This window comes from Cetorhinus maximus, chromosome 2, assembly GCF_964194155.1.
Source record: "Cetorhinus maximus chromosome 2, sCetMax3.hap1.1, whole genome shotgun sequence".
Classification (NCBI taxonomy): Eukaryota; Metazoa; Chordata; class Chondrichthyes; order Lamniformes; family Cetorhinidae; genus Cetorhinus; species Cetorhinus maximus.
Window position 1 is genome coordinate 70448488 of NC_135880.1, and position 20866 is coordinate 70469353.

Sequence of the window (20866 nt, forward strand, 5' to 3'; positions counted from 1 at the left end):
ATGCCTTCAGCTGCCAAGGCCACGACCTCTGAAATTCTCTGCTGAAACCTCTCCGCCTCCTTTTCCTCTTTAAACCCTACTTCTTTGACTAAGCTTTTGCTCGTCTGCCCTAATTTCTCTTTATGTGGCTCAGTGCCATATTTTGTTTTATAATATTTCCTGTGAAGCGACGTGGGACATTTTATTATGCTAAAGGAGCTATATAAATACAAGTTGTTGTTGTTTAGCTTTTTTGAAATATTTATCCACTTCTTTTAAAAAACAACCAACATAATTGATACTACTTCAACCACAGTTTCTGTTAGGCCTCCCTATGTCTTAACAACACTTTCCTTTTGTTCTTTTAATCATCTTACATTTATGTCCTCCAATTATTAGTTTTGCTGACTAATGGAAACTTTCCTTTTACTTCCTTTTAGAAGATCTTTTATAATATTGAATACCGTTACTATTAATCCTTTAAACCATCTATACACAAGTGATAAAAATATATTTGCTCTTCTATCTTCGTAATGAAAACTACTCATTCATGGTATCTTCAAAGTAAATTTCCTCTCTATGATGTTGACATGCTTCCTAAGTACTGTGCCCAAAACTGGACACAATGCTAACCATAATCTAACCAGTGATCACTACAGATTTAGCATTATCTCCTTGTTTGTGTACTCTATGCCCATGCTTATCAAATCAAGGAATCTGTACGCCTTTTCACTGTTTTATCATTCCATCCTTCCACTTATATAGACTTGTGTATCTAGGGCCTGAACTTATGCTCCCAACCCAGGATATATCCCAGCTCCTCAAACCCAACCTGGGAGAAGGTGCCCTGGAAGTAGGGATTTTCATTCTGGGGTGGTGGGATTCTCTGGGAATTGGGCTGGATGACCCCAGGACGAGTGGGGAGGCTGCTGGGTGTGGCGGTGGGCCGGGCAGAGGGCCTGCCTCGGTGCACCAGCACTTTGTCAAAGATTTAAAAAAATGCATTGAAACAAAAACAGCCCTCCAGCCCTCACACACTCCCCATGCATCATCCATGCCAACCCAAGGAACCTCATACCCTCTACCCATGCCCTATGGCCTCTCAGACCCACCATGGCAACCTTTGTCCCCCATTCACCCCCATGGCCCCTTGTACCCTCCATGCTAACCTATGCTCTCTGCCCACCCCATGGTCCTTTATAGCCCCTAGGCGAGCTTGGTGCCAACTCATGCCAACCCATGTCCCCCACCCACCACCTTTTGCCCTTACACCTACCATGCCAACTCCTCCAGTATCCACCATGGGCCGATATTGGGTGCCATGCTGAGTTTAAGTAAAATAAAGTTCTAAGTATTTATTACAGACTTTATTTTAAAAGAAACTCTCATTCATAAAAAAAAACATTCACCACATCTACAATCCTTCAACTGCATAATCCCTTATAATGTTAGGAACTACAGATAGTTCTAAGTAAGTTATATGTGTATTTCTGTGTGTTAGGGATAAGCTATAGCTTTAAGTTTAAATTTAATTTAATTTTTTTTACTTGTGGGTTAAAAGGGTGAAACCTGCATCTAGTTTCATTTAAAGTTTTCTCTGTGAGTGGGAGTCAGCAGATCTGGAGCTGTTTGTGTACCTGATATTTTAATGAAGTTGTATGACCCTTGAGGTAGTTCAGGGAAATTAAAACAAAGTAGGGAAAACTGTGCTGTTGCCTAGTAACAGGGGGCCCACAGAGACAGGGAAAAACAGAAAAGCAGGTTGATGTCAGTGGTTTGCACCATTTCCACAGAAACTGCCAGAGCAGGTAGGACAGGAGCTGCAGAGAGCAGACTTCCCAAAAGAAAAAAAGAAAAGGTCCAGAAACAGGGAGTGGGACAGGACGAGATCCCAAGGAGACCTTCTAGTCAAAAGAAAAGAACAAAAATCTGAAAAAGGTTCTGTTCAGTGAAATTAAAGTAAGGAGCAGTGGAAGAAGTTCCAAATTAAAAGGGAGAAAGCTGCAGGGAGCAGAATCAAAGCAAAGTGGGCTTGAGAGAAGCCAGGAGGTCTGAGGAGACAGCCAAAGCTTGGTGACTCCTTTCTACAAGCCTGTAAAGCATTGGTGTTCTGTTGACATGGCTGAGTATCTGGGACAGTGCGTGGAAGGTGAAGCTTAAATGCATGTGGTGATCCGAGGAGAGAAATATGGGAAGGAGAGATCAAAATCCTGAAGGTGAATCCTTGTTGAAGATGTCCAAGTGAAAGACAAGAGGGCGGAATTTTCCATGCCCGTTGATGGCGGGTTTGTTGGGTGGCGTGAGCGGACAATATGGCGAGAGGGCCAAAAACCAGTTTCACCATGTTGTGAAACCAGCTTGCAATCGTCCGCTCTGCCCGTCAATGGCAGGACGTATTTCCCGCCATCAGACATCGGGAGCTTCCTTGTAATACATCTGCATATCATTATGAGCCTAGTCTGCCGGAATCGTCCCCCCATGCTGGATCATCTGAGCATGTCGGAGTGATTGGACACCTACATGTTTCACAACTGTACATAAGCAATGTAAACCTGGTGAGCTGCACTTTGCTCGTGACTTCGAGGTTTGTTTGCCTACCTCGCATTCATCAGCTTCACAGACAGCACCACATCACTTTCAGGAGGGTTCGAGGGCAGGTCTCTACCTAACAGACCAGCCATAATGCGGGGGCGACTTTTCAATGGCTGCAGGGCTAGAGTTTGCTCGGGGAAGGGGGGGAAGTGGCCTCAGGCAAGGGAAGAGGCTGCAGGGTGGTGGCTGTACTGAGGAAGTGGGTATCCCAGAGTTTGTATGGGGGCGCGTGTTGATCTGAGCAAGTGGCCTCAAGATGGTGAGGACTGAGGAGGCAGTCTCCAGAGGAGATGAGGCCAGATGGAAATGTGAGGGGGTGTGTGTGAGAGAGTGAGTGGTGATGTCTCCTGAGTTGGCAGTGAGAGATGCCAGTGAATGTGTGATGGGCTTGTGAGTTTAGAGTGTTGAGATGGTTGCCTTACCCTGGCGGCACAGATGAGATCATTTATTCTCTTTCTGCATTGGATGGCCAACCTCTTCTGAGCAGCATCGACACTGATCACCAAACCAGGGTGATGAGATTGCTGGACCTCCTGCAGCCAGATCGATGGTAGAGGACATCACGGCGGGCCTCCATGGCATCCAAAAGGCGTTCCAGGGACGCATCACTGATTTGGAGGGCTGCAGTCTTCTTGCCTGTCATGGTCATGTTTTCTGTGCAGCAGTCCTGGGCTGGAAGCACTGAGAGGTGTGCACGCGGCTGCACTTTAAATATGGCACTCAATGTGAAGAAGCGGCGAGGTGACAGCGTGGTGGGCAAATGAAAGCCTGCCTGCCACTGAAACTGTGCACTTCCCAGGAATGCATGATTAATGAAGCGGCATTGGGATGATATGGCATGAAAAGCTGTCATTGTGGTTGTGGTTGAAACGTTCTTTGTCCCGCCCGCTATGCACTTAGAGCAAATCTGGGAGGCTTCCGCCCAGAGTTTCAGTGGAGACTGGTTAGCTCACAATAACAAGCGACTGGGGAGTTGATGAGAGATCCATAGCATCTGCTTTGGGTGGCATCTGTCACTTGGTTTCAGAGTGTGATGTGTCTGACCACAGATCGCCTATTGGTTTACATGGACTGTGTACTTAGTGTGAACATTAGAGAATAAGATAGATTTTGTAACTTGTGTTATCCTTACAAATCTGTATATAATCTGTAAAGGTATACTTGTGGGTGAAGAAGTAGTGTAATATAGTTCACTGTTCTTGTTTAATAAACGTTTTGTTCTTTTGTTAAAAGTTCATCAGCAGACCCTGTGACTTGGTTCAGTGGCCGCCCTCCATGTTTCTAAACAAAAATAAAAGGTAGGATCTATCAAGCCAGGCTCCATCCTGGGATCTGACTTGTCCAGTAGTAACATCAGCTGGGATCATAACAAGAACAAATATTTCATGCAAGTGCTTAATCCATAATAAAAACAAGCAGTGAAGTTCATAGTCTCACTTCAAAGAGTCTATAACCACTTGGAGCTGTCAATAAAACTGCGAAATGGAAGGCATCCAGTGGTGATAATGGAAGGTTGTGAAATCAGTCATGCAGCAAAAATCCAGTAATGATAGCCTTCAGGCGTCTGTCAATAGAGTGAAATAGCAAGCAATTTTCTTTAACACTACAAGTTTTTTTTTTCAAAGTTTTAAAAGGCTGGAGCTTTAACCGCTTTGACAGCCTGACAGTTCCTCCTGACAGTTGCTTTTGACAGTTCCTCTTGACAATTCCAATGAGTTTATGCACTTTTTATGCACATTCATGTCCACTTTTAACTATCCCAAAGGGCAATTTACCTCTCCCATAGGGCAATTTACCTCTCCCAAAGGGCGCCTGACCTCCCAGAAAGGTGTCCTGGAACCATATCCAAAGGAGTACCCTACCTCTCCAAAAGGGCACCCTACCTCTCCAAAGGATTCTGCAAAGTTTAGACCTGCTTCTACCTGTGCAGATTAGCACATGCCATTTTTCCCACTCCTAGCTAATGAAAATCAATCATGACTGGAGGCAGCTGCTGTTTTATAAGGGCAGCTATCTCTATGAAACGCATATGCGCGGATCCCAACCCGGCCCCATTCCCATCCCCGCAAAAATGATCGGTGCCGTGTTTGAGGCAGGACTTCCATATTTATGTTTCTTGCGCCATTTTTGTAACAACAGAGGGCTCTCAGGCCTCAGTGTTTAAATCTCCCTGCTCTTTTTTTAAAGTTTTGCCATTTAGTATGTACTTTCCCTCCTACTTCTGCCTCAGTTTCATCTCATATCTATCTGTCCAATCTATTACTTGTCTCTGCTCTCCTGAAGGCTTTTAACTGTCCTCTTCAGTTAACCAAGATCCCAGTTTTGGATGCCATTGACTCAATTATTTCATCACCTATTTTCCACCATAAAATGAACGCTGTCAAAAAGATCGTAGAGTTCTGTTTTGGACTTGAAAAGTAAATTTATGTGAAACACCAGATGTGTTGTAGATTTTTTTTTATATCAACGAACAAGCCTGTTAAACGCTTAAGGTTATTCACTGGTTCTTGTTATGGAAAACAAATATTCTGTTACTATCAGCTTATAGTGGTCGGAAATTAAAGTAAAAAGTTGGATCTGCTGGCATCAGCTTTTGGATATTCACTAGAAATGGAGGGGTTGTTGCTTTATTTCAAATACTACACTTAAAGTAGCAAACACAAGCTGAATCCCATTCTAACTACTAAAGAGGTATAAACCTTTTCCTCCATGATTTCTCTAAACTACGATTCCTTTCCTCTCCCCAAATATCTGTATTCTTTGTCAAAATTATACATGATCTAGATTCTCAAGTTTATTCCCTCATTTTAATTTTAAGCAATAGTTTTGTGTGTACAGAATCACACTTAAGGGACGTTTGTTTATAGTGAATGAATAGGTCAAATTTTGTTTTCATTACATGGCACTCTAGGATTTATACGTAGGCTTTGGAGATTGTATTCAGTGATTCAAACCAGTGACCTTGATTATCGCACATAAACTTAGATTTTACTTAGAATTACATAGAATGTACAGCCCAGATACAGTCCATTTGGTTGAAATAGTCCAAGTGTTTATATGAGTTCCACATGCTATCCACTCCCAGGAAAAAAAAAGTTTCTTCTGAATTTCTTAACAGATATTTTAATGTATATCTTATATATCTATGGTCCCTAGTTTTGGTATCCTCCATGAGTGGAAACATTTTCTCCACATCTCCCCTATCACCTTGATCAGGTAACCCTTCAGCCTTATCTTCTCAGTGAAAGCAGCCCCAGCCTGTTCAAACTTTCCTGATTAGTATAACCTCCCAGCTCTGGTACCATCCTTGTAAATCTTTTTTTGCATTTTCTCCAGTGCCCCTATGTCATTTTTATTCTGTGGAGTCCAGGATCGCGCAGAATTTAGAACAAGGTTTTACATAAGTTTAATGTAACTGCTCTGTTTTTCACTTTTCCCTCCATAGAAATTAACCTCAGTGCTTGGTTTGCATTTTTTATATATATAAGATATACACTAAAATATCTGTTAAGGAATTTAGTAGAAACTATTTTTTTTTTCTGGGAGTGGATAACATGTGGAACTCACATAAACACTGGGGCCATTTCAACCAAATGGACTGTCTCTGGGCTGTACATTCTATGTAATTCTAAGTAAAATCTAAGTTAATGTGCGATAATCAAGGTTTGAATCACTGAATACAATCTCCAAAGCCTACGTATAAATCCCAGAGTGCCACGTAATGAAAACAAAATTTGACCTATTCATTCACTATAAACGAACATCCCTTAAGTGTGATTCTGTACACACAAAACTATTGCTTAAAATTAATATGAGGGAATAAACTTGAGAATCTAGACCAAGGTTTTATACAAGTTTAACGTAACTGCTCTGTTTTTCATTTTTCCCTCCATTGAAATTAACCTCAGTGCTTGGTTTGCATTTTTATGACCTTATTAGTTTGCACAAACACTACTATCAGTGATTTGTGTACATTTTCTTAGAGGCATTATTTTAATAACTGTCTAAAATAAATAGATTACTTCTAATGTTATAGTAACATTGACTTGAAAACGGTGACCATTGATGATGTGAACTATAACTGTCTTGGCCAAGTTAAGGGACCTATTTTATATTATTTTCCTTGATCTTGCTATTTCTGAGAAACCTGTCATAAAGCAGTAGATCTATAACATTATAAGACCAAGCAATCAAATACTTCACTTTTTCCAAGCTTGTTAAACCATATTGCTTTCATAAGACATCTCAAAATAAAACAACAAAATTGATTTTTTCATATGACATGAAACCTTCTCTCACCTGGTTCAATAAATCCTGCCAGACAGGAAAACATTCCTGGAGGGTAATGCTTCTGTCTTCCCAGAAGACAATTATTGCCATCAGGATGAATGACCAGCATTATTACAACTGGATCTGTAGAATGTAAAAATATCATAATGGTTTTATAAAGTGTATGCATGCCTTAACCTGATAAATGCTTTTAAAAGATGCCCATTCTAAACTTGCACATCCAGGATGATACACCAGAATACTCAACACAGTCAGTTATACAATCCAGCCTTTGTTCCATAAATGGAAGTGACTGAAAATATGACAGCAGCAATCAAGAGAAGCTTAAGGTGGGTGAACCTCACAAAGCTTGGTACTTGGGTAAGGCTCTTGCCTCAGAGTGAGAAGATAGGGACTCAAGCTGTACTCCAAGGCCAGAATTTTACTGAAGATGAGTCATAAGGATTCGAAACGTTAACTCTGTCTTTCCCTCCACAGACGCTGTCAGATCTGCTGAGTTTTTCCAGCAATTTTTGCTTTTGTTTCAGATTTCCAGCATCCTCAGTATTTTGCTTTTCTCTTAGTGTTTAATTCACTGCCACTTCTCTTCCAGGAATGCCTACCTTGAAGAAGTACTGCTCTTCTCTCCGGCAGGATTTCCGCTTGTCTTTTTTGCCCTGTTCACCGTCATTGCTTTTCATTTCCCTCCATTTCTGAAGATGAGTCAAACAGACTCGAAACGTTAACTCTGTCTTTCTCTCCACAGATGATGTCAGACCTGCCGAGTTTTTCCAGCAATTTTTGTTTTTGTTTCAGAATTTTACATTGATCGGGTGGGTGCTCGCCCGACCTGAACAAGTGTGAAATTGTGCGAAATGACGTCGGGCATACATCCCGATGTCATTGTGCATGCGAGCAATATTGAGGTCAGTGGGCGCGTGCAGGACTTGGAGCCGTGCCCGCCGACAATTAAAGGGCCAATTAAGGCCATTAAAAACCCTATTGTCCAAGATTTGCCCATGCAATTTCGTTCTTGTCACACGGGCAAAACGGGCAGGCAGGCAGCCTGTTTTGAACGAAACCTCATCCAAGGATAAAAAGGGTCTGTAGCATTGCCATTGTGATTAGTGAGGAGTTTAGGAGATAGTTTGCTGTTGGTTGCTTAGTGAAACTTGACAGCTTTATCTGTTTTGAGCTTCAGTCTTTGCATTGCTAGCCTTCATTTCAGGACTCATTGGTGTCTCCAGGGTCCATGGAGCATTTATACTGTGTGGACCCTTCCAGCCACCAGACAGCCTTCTGTTACCTTGGTAATGGGGATTGTTTAGTCCACTGGTGGTATTTCCTCTGAGGAGAAAGAGAGGGGCAGAAGGAGAGGAGGCCAGGTGTCCATGGGCAGCGTCCAAGGAAGCGACCTGTGAGGGGAGAGGCGCAGGCACAAGGGGCGCAGGGCCAGCAAGAAGGCCAGGGTGGAAGGGGTCGCAGAAGGACACTATCCTGCTGCCAGGGTTTACAGGCAGCGATGCAGCTACCTCAATATGTCTGAGGTGCAATGCCAAAGGAGGATCTGCCTCTCCAGGGAGACTGTGACCTCTATATGTTAGATGATTGGGCCTGAGATCACCTCCAACTGTGTGGGTGGCCATCCCATGTCAGTGGCTCTGAAGGTCACGGTGGCCCTCAACTTCTATGCCTCCGGCTCTTTCCAGGGGTCAGCGGGGGATCTATGTGGAGTGTCCCAATCAGCTGTCCACAGTTGTGTCAAGCTGGTGACTGACGCCCTCCCTGTTCAGGCGGGTAATGGCATGTATTCATTTCTGAATGGACGAGGCCAGCCAGACACAGCGACCCAAAGGCTTTGCTGCGATTGCTGGGTTCCACCTCATCCAGGGTGCCATCGACTGCACACATGTGGCCATCAAGGCACCAGCGGGTGAGCTGGGTGCCTTTGTCAACATGAAGGGCTTCCACTCAATGAATGTGCAGATAGTTTGTGACCTCAAGACACAGATTCTGCAAGTCTGTGCAAAGGACACTGGCAGCTCTCATGACGCTTACATTCTCCGACACTCACAGGTGCCGAGGCTGTTCATGGCTTCAGCTCGACTGCATGGATGGCTGCTGGGTGACAAGAGCTATCCATTGAAAAGGTGGCTTATGATGCCTCTCTGGCACCCAAGAACAAAACCAGAGCAGAGTTATAATAGGAGTCATGCCTCCATAAGGGCAATGATAGAGAGGACCATTGGTCTGCTGAAGATGAGATTCAGATACTTGGACTGTTCAGGGGGTGCACTACAATGCCCCTCAGAGCATGTGTCTCTGATAGTGGTTGCATGCTGCGCTCTCCGCAATCTGGCCCTGGCAAGGGGCAACCCATTGGAGGAAGAGGATCTTGAAGCAGCTCCACAGGCCACAGATGATGACTCCAGTGGTGGATCAGAAGAGGAGCCCGGGGAAGAACATGGTGAGGACATGGGGGCAGACCTCCAGATCCTTCAGGGAGGCAGGGACACCAGGGAGGGATTCAACACTCCTTCAGCTAGGCTGCCAAGGCACTGCTGCCACCTCATGCCAGGGGTGCTGCCTCCTTACTGAATGTTTGAAAAGATCTGTTCCAAAGTCCACTCAGTACCTGTGCAATAAAGTTTAGAGCCACTCTTGTCCAGTATGAGATACTGGCGCGCCCTGCACCTACAAACAAGTGAAACATACTCAAGTCGTTAACACAAAAACAAAATTTATATAATGTTGGCACTCACAGAAAATGAACACAACAATATAAGGTGTTAAGGATCACAGCAGTAAACAATTTAACAAAACATGGCAGAACAGAAGATCTTGTGCTCACGGTGCCTTAACTTATATATGTGAGCGCTGTGTCTTTGGGACCCCCACCCCTCACTGGCAACCTGCTGAGTGGGCCTTGATGACCTTGGCGGTCGTCCTCTGGCCAGTGGAGGGTGTGCAGGCCCCGGCTGGGAGGGAGTGGCCAGCGCCACAGCTGGACACTCCTCAGTCATCACAACCTCATCAGATGCCAGTCACTGGCAGAGGGACGAAGGAGCAGCTGCCATTATCCAGAGCACCCTGAGAGGAGCCCACATAGATGACAAGGAGCTTGTGCGCCAACATGAGGTTGGTCTGGATCTCCCTGCTCGTCACTGATGGACAGGCACCTAGCAGAGATACTAGGTGCCTAATCCATCTCTCCCACTGGCAGTGACCTCCTGAGGTCAGTGCCTGTGTGAGGGCTTGCAGGTCCGAGCGCAACCCATGAACCCCTGATTCTGTTCCTGGAGCAGCCTCTCCATGAGAGTCGCCACTTTCTCAATGGAGGAGGCAGTGCGCTCGGCGATGAGGGTCAATACATTCCTCATGCTCCGCATGGACTCCTCCATGACAGAGACCATGGCACACAAACCCTCAGAAATCTCTGCCAGATCCTCCTGCGCATCCCACTGGACATCCAGCATTTGCCACCTAATGGACGACTGCAGAAGCTCATCATCTGCCTTGGACCCAGCATGGTCCTTGTCTCCAGCAGTCCTCCGACTGCCAGTGCCCTGGACACTCTCTACCTCCGCTTGCTCCTCATGTGAGTGTGCTGTGCCCTCACCGCTGTGTACCGACATTGTAGCCGACAATCTAATGCCACCGAGGTGCTGGTATCTGCGCTGGTGCCTGGTGCAGAGAGGGGGTGCGATGCAGGTGCATCTGACCTCTGGCCTCAAGGGTGGCTCATCAGGGTGCTGCACTCATTGGCTGGATGGCAATTCTAGGGGAGAAAAATGACGTCATTAGTATTAGTCATCACACCGTCACTGTGCATGCCAGGTGGGTTGGTGAGACAATGGAGATCTGCAACATGGTGCCATGGTCTTTCAATGAACAATGGGGACTCCAGGTTTGAGGTTTCCATTACAGATGAGACAACACAAGAATGTTTACACACTCCAACGCTCATATCTGTGTACTGTACTCTTACCATCGTTAGAGACCCCTGCCTCTCCATGACCGGTGGACCGAGCTGGGCACTGGCACTCTGTCTCTAAGGCATCCATCTCATACCTCATCAATGTGAGCAGCAGGGGGGGCAGGTTTCACCGCCTGTCCTTGACCTCTTGATGTTCTGATGGCTTCTCTTCTCCTGAAAGCACAGGGGAGCATTGATTATTCCACTCTCTACCTGCAACATCATTGCAGCCTGGCCAATCCCACCTGAGGAACACCTTGCAGGGCACATCAAGTCGTGGCCCTCAACCTGCAAAGCATTCAGGCCAAGCGGCCAGAGCGCACCGCCTTGGCCGGCACCGATATCACCCCTGAGCACCACGGGGGTTGGCCATCTGTTACCACATTGCCACAAAGATCCATTCCAACTCGGTACTCACCCTTACAGAGCACAGCAGGTTATTGAATCTTTTGTGGCACTGCACCCATGTATGCTGCACAATATCATGGCCACTGACCCGGGCTGCCACCTCTGCCAGTGCTTTCTTGATCAGGTGTGGTGGCCTCCTCTTGCCATCCCTGGAAATGAGGATGTCCCGCCTGGCACTGACCTCCTCCACGAGGATTCCCAGGCACTCATCCAAGAACCGGGGGAGTGGGGGTGGGGGGTGGGGGTGGGGCGGAGTGTCCACAGGACTTGCCCTCCAGCCTGGCAAGCCCAGCAGGTGCAGATGCCATTGTTGCTGAAAAAAAAAGTTTCGTCAGACAACTCCAAAGCTACAACTGCAGACAACTCCAACATCAGGCAACTCCAAAGCAGCTCCCCTGGCAGCCTTCAGGGAACTGCCTCTACTGCTTTTCAATCGCCCTCTGGGTCGCCATTGGACCTGGTGCCTGACAGGCTCCCACCCCCACCTGGCCCATCCAACCATTGAGCAGACGCGTTTCATGCTGGGAAACTCTTAATTGGCCACCCAGCATGAAATCATGTTGGAAACGCGATCTCGCCTGGGAGCAGATTATACGTTCACTTCTGGGCCCGCCCACTTGGCATGCACGTCAAGCATGAAATTCAGGCCCAAGATTTGTGTACGTAAGTTAGATTGATACTCTAGTGCAGAACAGAGTGGTTATGTCTTTTAGGTAAGATATTGAAACGGAGGAGCCATCAGCCTCGAACTGCTCACATGGTTGCTAGAATCTGTTGATCCATTATCTGAGGAATACCAGGGAGTTCTCCAAGAGGTAAATTCAGAAATCCCATAATTCCAGTATTGACCCCCACTCAAACAGCATGGATCAGAGACCAGCCTGCAACATTATAGCCTTAATTCTCTGATCCACACTCTCCTCAACCATGGATTAATGTTGGGATGTTGAATTCACCTTTGCGTTCTCACAACATTCCTCTCTCAAATGCCATCCATCTCATTGTTATTTTTGAGATCGTGCTGTGTGCAAAATATCTGCTATGTTTGCCCGAATAATAGTCATTCCACTTGTTAGTGTGATAACTGATAGACGTGAAGAAGTGCTACACACATTAGCCTTCCTTGATTTGCGCAAAAAGAATCAGACCAGAAACTGTCTCTTTCAAGTATAGGTAGGTCACAGAACAAACAACAGTGGAAAAGAGAGACCATGGGTGGAATTTAATGCCCTCCCTGGGTGGCAGGGCAATCAGGTGACCTAGTCGTTGGGACCCTGCTGCCTTCCCTCCTCTGCTCCAATTAAGTCCAGGGGATGGAGAGGCTTGTGGATGGTTTACTTGTCCCGCTGCCAATTGAGGTCCTTAAGTGGGCAATTGATGTCCACTTAAGGCTTCATCCCACTGCTGCTGGTAGGTGGGTGGTCCCTTTTTATCAGGCACTCATGCCTGATTGAGGGACCTTGCATCAGGAAGGTTTGGGGGGCCACTGAGAGCCACTCCTTTGCCCTTCCTGCTGACCCCCCCTCCTCCTCTTCCTTCCCCGTGATTCCCTCTCCCTGGATTCCTTGCCGATCCTGGGCCTCGGGTGGGTGCGTTACCTGCAGCAGCCAATGCAGAGCTGTTAGCCTCTGATTGGCTAGCAGATCTCAGGGGGCAGGATTTCTGCCTAGGGAAGGTCTGCCACTGCCCAGTTAAGTGGCTGACTGGCACTTAATTTGGTCGGCTTTCCTGAAAGTAGGTGATGCCGGCAGGCGAGACCCCTGTTGCTATATTAAATACTGCCCCATTGGTTTATAAAGGTAAGCCCAAATAAAATGGGTTGTGCAGAATTGTATGAAATAGTTGACCTATAGCATAACCATATTTAGAACAAAATTGAAATCACTTCCTGCATATAAAACCAGGGATTCTATTAGCTTTTTCTTGTAAATGACCTTTTCTGCTTGCACTGTCATCTTTAAAAATCTATGTAGCATCATTCTAGATGTCTCTGTCTGTGAATTTTGCTAAAGCTCTGATCATATAAAGGTATAGTTCTCTTTCACTCTTCTTTTATTCTTAATATGCTTTACAGTTCTCTACATTAAACTCGATCTGCTGCTTATTTGTCCACTCTACAAACCTGGCTATATCCTCTGTGATCTCAGTACTTAAATACATCCACCAGATTGGAATGTACTAAAGGAAGATTTATATCCAGCCTCTATGATGCCTATTTTACTAATGTTCAACACTGGCAGATATATCACCTGCCACTCAGCACGTGCCAACAAATTGCAGCAAGCAGCCCATGAATTCCAAACATACATTTTAATGGGCAGAAGTTCATGGACAGTGCAACCTGTTACTAATGGGAGAGTAGTGCGCAGATGTGAATTGGCCCTTACAATGTAACATTCTGCACACAGGGGAGCTAGTTACACATTTAGTTGGTGAGGTGAAAATGTAAAATCATGTTTATTTATTTTTTTAAAAAGCAATTTAGGTGCTTTCTAGTTAATTTCAAAAGAGAAAGTCTTTGGCACAAAAATGTATTGAAATAAAACTAAAATATGTATCTATACCATTCAAACTGTGACCTGATCTGTCACTGCTTCACATGAATTTAATTTCATTAGAAATTGCATGTAAAGCCCTCACTATACCAGGAATGTTGTGCTGACTTTACACCTGTAGTATTGGAAATACAGCATCAAAATTTATAGTGTAAAGCCACTGAAACATGTACCAGTTTTGCTGTGCTGTGACTTCCAAGACTAATTCAAGAAGGAGTAACTGCGTCGGTACTAATCCAACAATTGGGGCCCATAGAATTCCCACAGTCTATCTCATCCACAACATTGTGATTAGTTCTTGGATGAGCGGGCATAACTTGTACATAGTACACTGTTCCACTTTCTCTAAAATTTTGACCAATTTGGAGTTATCGTGAAACATTATCTAATATACCTCACTCCTTTTATTCGTAATCAGCATGAATAAGAATAAAAACTAACACTATTAATTAATTTTGTTGATATGAAATCACTTTACTTGCTCCCCTGTCAAACCCTGATATTTCTTGGCTAAGCGATAATTCTGGCTGTTCTGCGAGCAGGTTTCTGTCAATGCTGCCCTGATCCAGGTGTTGGAAGTGTGCCAATGAAGCTCACATGTCTTTGTTTTTGAGCCTTTCACAGCACTACTGACATTAGGAACTTTGTTGAGTGAGAAGAAGACAAAATCTTTATCCCCCTGTTCTGTGCTATCTAGCACTAGTTGCCCAATGTGCTAAGTTACTGTGCTGCTCTAAAAATAACTAATTTCATAGTTTATTAAAGTGCAAAATTAAGTTTATAAACTGACAGCAAACTGAACCAAGATTGTACAACAGTAGTCATCTTTCAGCAGAATAAACATTCAGAGGAAAACTTGCTTTGCACATATTTCCCATACCTACACGTGGATAGCAAGTATTATGAATACCCTGGAGGCTCAGACAGTTTTCCATCAAGCATGTCCTCTTGTAACCACCGTCTTGAACTTTTGTACTACTTCCACAGGTAGGACAGAACTTATACCTTCCATGCCAGGCAAGGACGGACCTGGCCTGTGCCACCACACCTAAATAAAAAAAATACATACAACCTGCATCAAGAAATAGACTGTTTGGAACACACACAATATTTGCATAAAATGCAAAGTATTACAGGTGGAAATCTAAAGTAAACACAGCAAATGTTGGAAACACTCAGCAGGTCAGGCAGCATTTGTAGAAAGAGAAGCAGAGGGTTAATTATTAAGATCAATAACCTTTCTTCAGAACTCAGAGATGTTACAGATGAAGATGAAGAGCTAATAAGTGGGTGCAGAGACAGGGAAAGGGCATGAAAGAGAAAAGTGTCTTTGATTAGGTAGAGGACAAATAATTAACTGACAGGAGTGATGATGATGAGCTTTAAGTACAATCCCGGGCCATTCTCTCAGATTTTCAATGCTTTCTTTCCTCTTTGCTATTCTGCTGTAATTATTCACATATCCACTGGGTACATCTTTTGTTTCTCCAGTTTCTCACCATGTCGGAGTGTCAGCTCAGTGGCAGCACCCTTGACTCTCTGAGTCAGAAAGTTATGGGTTGCAGTCCCACTTTAGGATTTGAGCACAAAAAACAAAGTTGACACTGTGGTGTAGTACTGAGGCATTACTGTGCAGATGGAGATACCGTCTTTTGATTAAAATGTTCTGCTTTCTCAGGTGGGTAGAAAAGGTCCCAAGGCACTACTTCAGAGAAGGCCAGGGGAGTTATCCTTGGTGTCACAGCCAATATTTATCTCTCAATTAACATCACTAAAAACAGATTATCTGGTCATTATTGCATTGCTGTTTGTGGGAGCTTGCTGTGTGCAGATTGGCTGTCGTGTTTTGCTATAACAGTGATTACACTTCAAAAGTATTAATTGGCTGCAATGCATTTTGGGATGTCCAGTGATAGTGAAAGGTGCTATATAAATGCAAGACATCTTTCACTATTGCCTCTTCTTGCCTTGCACCAACACAACTTCTCTCATTTTATCTTCTCTTGTCCTTCACCCAATTACAGACCATTTCTTTTGCCTTTACTTTCTTGCATCCTTTTCCTTGGCTATATACCTGTTTAAAAATCTGTAGCTGTTAGTATGTAATATCTTCTGGTTCAATGAAGGTTATCGACTTGTAACGTTAACTCTATTGTTCTCTATCTATGGAAGGGAGGAGGTATCATAGCGGTAATGCTGCTGGACTAGTAATCCAAAGGCCCAGGCTAATGCTCTGGAGGCATGGGTTTGAATCCCAACACAGCAGCTGGTGGAATTTAAACTCAGTTAATAAATAAGGAATTTAAAAAAAACTAGTCTCAGTAATGGTAATCATGAAACCATTGTCAATTGTCGTAAAAACCCATCTGATTCACTAATGTCCTTTAGGTAAGGAAATCTGCTGTCCTTACCTCGTCTGTCAATGGGCTAACAAGCCACTCAGTTGTATTAAACCGCTACAAAAAAGGAATGAAACCGGACGGATCACGCGGCAACGACATAGGCACTAGAAACAACAATGGCAAATCCAACCCTGTCGACCCTGCAAAGTCCTTCTAACAAGTATCTATGGGCTTATGCCGAAATTGGGAGAGCTGACCCATAAACTATTCAAGCAACAGCCTGACATAGTCATACTCACGGAATCATATCTTACAAATAATGTCCCAGGCACCACTGTCACCATCCCTGGGCATGTCCACCAGCAAGGCACATACACCAGAGGTGGAGGCACAGTGGCATACAGTCAAGAGGGAGCTGCCTCGGGAGTTCTCAACATCGATTCCGGACCCCATGAAGTCTCATGGCATCAGGTCAAACATGGGCAAGGAAACCTCCTGCTGATTACGATGTACCGCCCCCCTCAGCTGATGAATCAGTGTTCCTCCATGTTGAACAACACTTGCAGGAAGCAATAAGGATGGCAATGGCGCAGACTGTACATTGGGTGAAGGGCTTCAGTGTCCATCACCAAGAGTGGCTCGGTAGCACCATTACCGACTACACAGGCTGAGTCCTAAAGGACGTAGCTGCTAGACTGGGTCTCCAGCAGATGGTGAAGGAACCACCAAGAGGGAAAAACCTACTTGACCTCATCCTCACCAATTTACCTGTCACAGATGCATCTGTCCATGACAGTACTGGTAGGAGTGACCACCACACAGTCCTTGTGGAGATGAAGCCCCGTCTTCACAATGACCCTCCATCATGTTGTGTGGCACTACCACTGTGCTAAATCAGATAGATTTCGAACAGATCTAGCAACTCAAAACTGGGCATCCATGAGGCACTGTGGGCCATCATCAGCAGCAGAATTGTACTTGAACACAATCTGTAACCTCATGGATCGGCATATCCCCCAATCTACCATTACCATCAAACCGGGGGTACCAACCTTTGTTCAATGAAGAATGGAGGTGGGCATGCTAGGAGCAGCACCAGGCATCACTAAAAGTGAGGCTGCAACAGCGGACCACTTGCATGCCAAATAGCGAAAGCAGCATGCGACAGACAGAGCTAAGGAATTCCACAACCAATGGATCAGACCTAAGCTCTGCAGTCCTGCCACATCCAGTCATAAATGATTGTGGGCAATTAAACAAGTAACTGGGGGGGGGGGGAAGACACAAATACCCCCATTCTCAATGATGGGGGAGTCCAGCACATCAGTGTAAAAGACAAAGCTGAAGCATTTGCAACAATCTTCTGCCAGAAGCGCCGAGTGGATGATCCTTCTAGGCCTCCTCCTGAGGTCTCCATCATCACAGGTGCCAGTCTTCAGCCAATTCGTTTCACTCCACATGATATCAAGACATGGCTGAAGGCACTGAATACTGCAAAGGCTATGGGGCCTGACAACATTTCAGCAATAGTACTGAAGATTTGTGCTCCAGAACTAGCTGTGCACTTAGCCAAGCTGTTCCAGTTCAGCTACAACACTGGTATCTTCCCGGCTATGTGGAAAATTGTCTAGGTATGTCCTGTACACAAAAAGCAGGACAAACCCAACTTGGCCAATTACTGCCCCATCAGTCTACTCTCGATCATCAGCAAAGTGCTGGGAGGGGGTCATCAACAATGCTATCAAGCGGCACTTACTCAGCAATAACCTGCTCACTGAAGCTTAGTTTGGGTTCCAACAGGGCAACTCAGTTCCTGACCTAATTATAGCCTTAGTCCAAACATGGACAAAAGAGCTTAACTCAAGAGGTCAGGTAAGAATGACTGCCTTTGACATCAAGGCAGCATTTGACCAAGTGTGGCATCAAGGAGCCCGAGCAAAACTGGAGTCAATGGCAATCGGGGAAAACTCTCCACTGGTTGGAGTCATACCTAGCACAAAGGAAGATGGTTGTGGTTGTTGGATGTCAATCATCTCACTTGTGGGACATCACTACAGGAGTTTCTCAGGGTAGTGTCCTAGGCCCAAACATCTTAGCCTGCTTATCAGTGACCTTCCTTCCATCACATGGTCAGAAGATGGGATGCTCACTGATGATTGCACAATGTTCAGCATTATCCACAACTCCTCAGATACTGAAGCAGTCCATGTCCAAATGCAGCAAGGCCTGGACAATATTCAGGCTTGGGCTGATAAGTGGCATGTTAACATTCGCACCACACAAGTCCCAGGCAATGACCATCTCCAACAAGAGAGAATCCAACCATCGCCCCCTGATGTTCAATGGTATTACCATTACTAAATCCCCCACTATCAACATCCCAGAGGTTACCATTGACCAGAAACTGAACTGGACAAGCCATACAGATACTGTGGCTACAAGAGCAGGCCAGAGGTTAGTAATTCTGCAGAGGTTACCTCATCTCCTGACTCCCCAAAGCCTGTCCGTTATCTACCAGGCACAAGTCAGGAGTGTGATGGTATACTCTCCATTTGCCTGGATGAGTGCAGCTCCAACAGCACTCAAGAAGCTCGGCATCGTCCAGGACAAAGCAGCCCTCTTGATTGGCACCACATCCTCAAACATTCACTCTCTCCAACATCGACGCACAGTGTGTACCATCTACAGATTGCACTGCAGTAATTCACCAAGGCTCCTTCGACAGCACCTTCTAATCACACGGCCGCTACCATTTAGAAGGATAAGGGCAGCAGATAGATGGAAACACCACCATCTGGAAGTTCCCCTCCAAGTTACTCATCATCCTGACTTGAAAATATATCACCGTTCCTTCACTACCGCTGGGTCAAAATCCTGGAACTCCCTTCCTGACAGCACTGTGGGTGTACCTACACCACCTGGACTGCAACAGTTCAAGAAGGCAGCTCATCACCACCTTCTCAAGGGCAACTAGGGATGGGCAATAAATGCTGGCCCAGACAACAAAGCCCACATCTCGCGAATGAATAAAAAAATACCTTCCAACACCACTAACTGCATGTTCCCCTCCAAACCACACACCATCCTGACTTGGAATTATATCGCCATTCCTTCACTGTCACTGGGTCAAAATCCTGGATCTTCCTGCCTAACAGCACTGTGGTGTAACCACACCACATGGACTGCAGTGATTAAAGAAAGCAGCTCACAATCCTTCTCAAGGGCAATTAGGCATGGGCAGCAAAAATGCTGACCCCCAGGTCCCTGTGAAAGAATAGAAAAAACTGCTACCTGACCTGCTGAGTATTTCCAGCAGTATTTCTTTTTATATGCTTTTATATGGTCACCTTGGTTGTAACAAAAGTTTTTAAATCAATACTGACTGTCACTTAAAAAATTTAAATGCCAATTTCAGAATCATGGAATCACACAATTGTTACAGTGCAGAAGGAGGCCATTTGGCCCATTGTATCTGCACCGGCTCTCCGAATGAGCAACTCACTTAATACCATTCCCCCGTCTTCTCCCCGTAACCCTGCACATTGTTTCTTTTCAAATAATCATCTAATTCCATCTTGAAAGCCTCGATTGAACCTGCCTCTGCCACACTCTCAGGCAATGCATTCTAAACCCTAAACACTCGTTCTGTGAAAAAGATTTTCCTCATATCAGTTTTGCTTCTTTTACCAATTACCTTAAATCTGTGCCCTCTGGTTCTCAATCCTCCTGCCAATGGGAACAGTTTCTCCCTATCTACCCTGTCCAGGCCCCTTAGGAATTTGAATATCTCCATCAAATCTCCTCTCAGCCTTCTTTTCTCCAAGGAAAAGAGTCCCAACTTCTCCAATCTAATTTCATAACTGAAGTTTCTCATCCTTAAAATCATTCTCGTAAACCTCTCAACAAGAGATTTATCAACAAGAAAAGGAAGTAAATCTCTTTAAGCTTTGAAAATGGAAGGAGGAATTTCAACAAAGACTCAAAAATAGTTTTGGTGACCTAGATGTTGAACAGATGGACCTTGACACAAAATGTGATAAAGTTACTACAATAATAACTTAAGAAGCTGCAGTAACAAGACAATCAGACAAAATAAAAACAAGGAAGACAAGGAAATTGATGTATTTGATGCAAAACAAAGTACTCAGGAGAATACCACACAAAAGAGTCTCTGAGAAAATTGCATATGCTGAAGTGGTTAAAATAACTTGGAGAAAGCGACACCAAAGAAACAAAGAGCAGCAATTAGAACAATATTAGAAGCAGGACGAGGAACTAAAGAAACCTTTAAAAGGAACAAGGCACCAAGAATTCAGAGAAAAGCAGATGGCAGCCTCACATTAAGTAGGGAAAAGTGTTCAAGGTATGTTCAGGCTTCTACCAGGACTTACAAAATTCCAAAACAAGGATCTGAAGGTAAAGAAACAAAAGTCACCAGACACAAACTAACAAACATTACCAAGGCAAAATACATTGAAACGGATGAAAAGAAACAGGGCCTGGGGGAGGATAAACTAACAAGAGAGATACCCAAGGAGGGAGGAAATGAGACAATTACACAGATCATATTCTATACAACCAATTAGTCAAATAACAAAATATACCAAGAAGTTGGAAAGAAGCAAAAATTATTCCTCTTCATAAGGTAACAGCTGGTGCTATTGGGGGGGATTTAAACTAGGTTGGCAGGGGGCTAAAACCTGAGTGCAATTTCAGAGCAGGGAACGGGAGATGGAGAGTTAGTG

General features: G+C 44.7%; 1 protein-coding gene across 1 annotated transcript in view; it reads right to left on the bottom strand.

The window, feature by feature from the left end:
* The window catches only part of nudt12 (nudix (nucleoside diphosphate linked moiety X)-type motif 12), a 51200-nt gene that overhangs the window by 21394 nt on the left and 8940 nt on the right, over positions 1-20866 (bottom strand). Inside the window, exons 4-5 of the mRNA XM_078565952.1 lie at positions 14660-14827; positions 6871-6984 (exon numbers count right to left, since the gene is read on the bottom strand). Coding sequence (XP_078422078.1) covers positions 6871-6984; positions 14660-14827 — 282 coding nt within the window. The remainder of the gene's footprint in view (positions 1-6870; positions 6985-14659; positions 14828-20866) is intronic.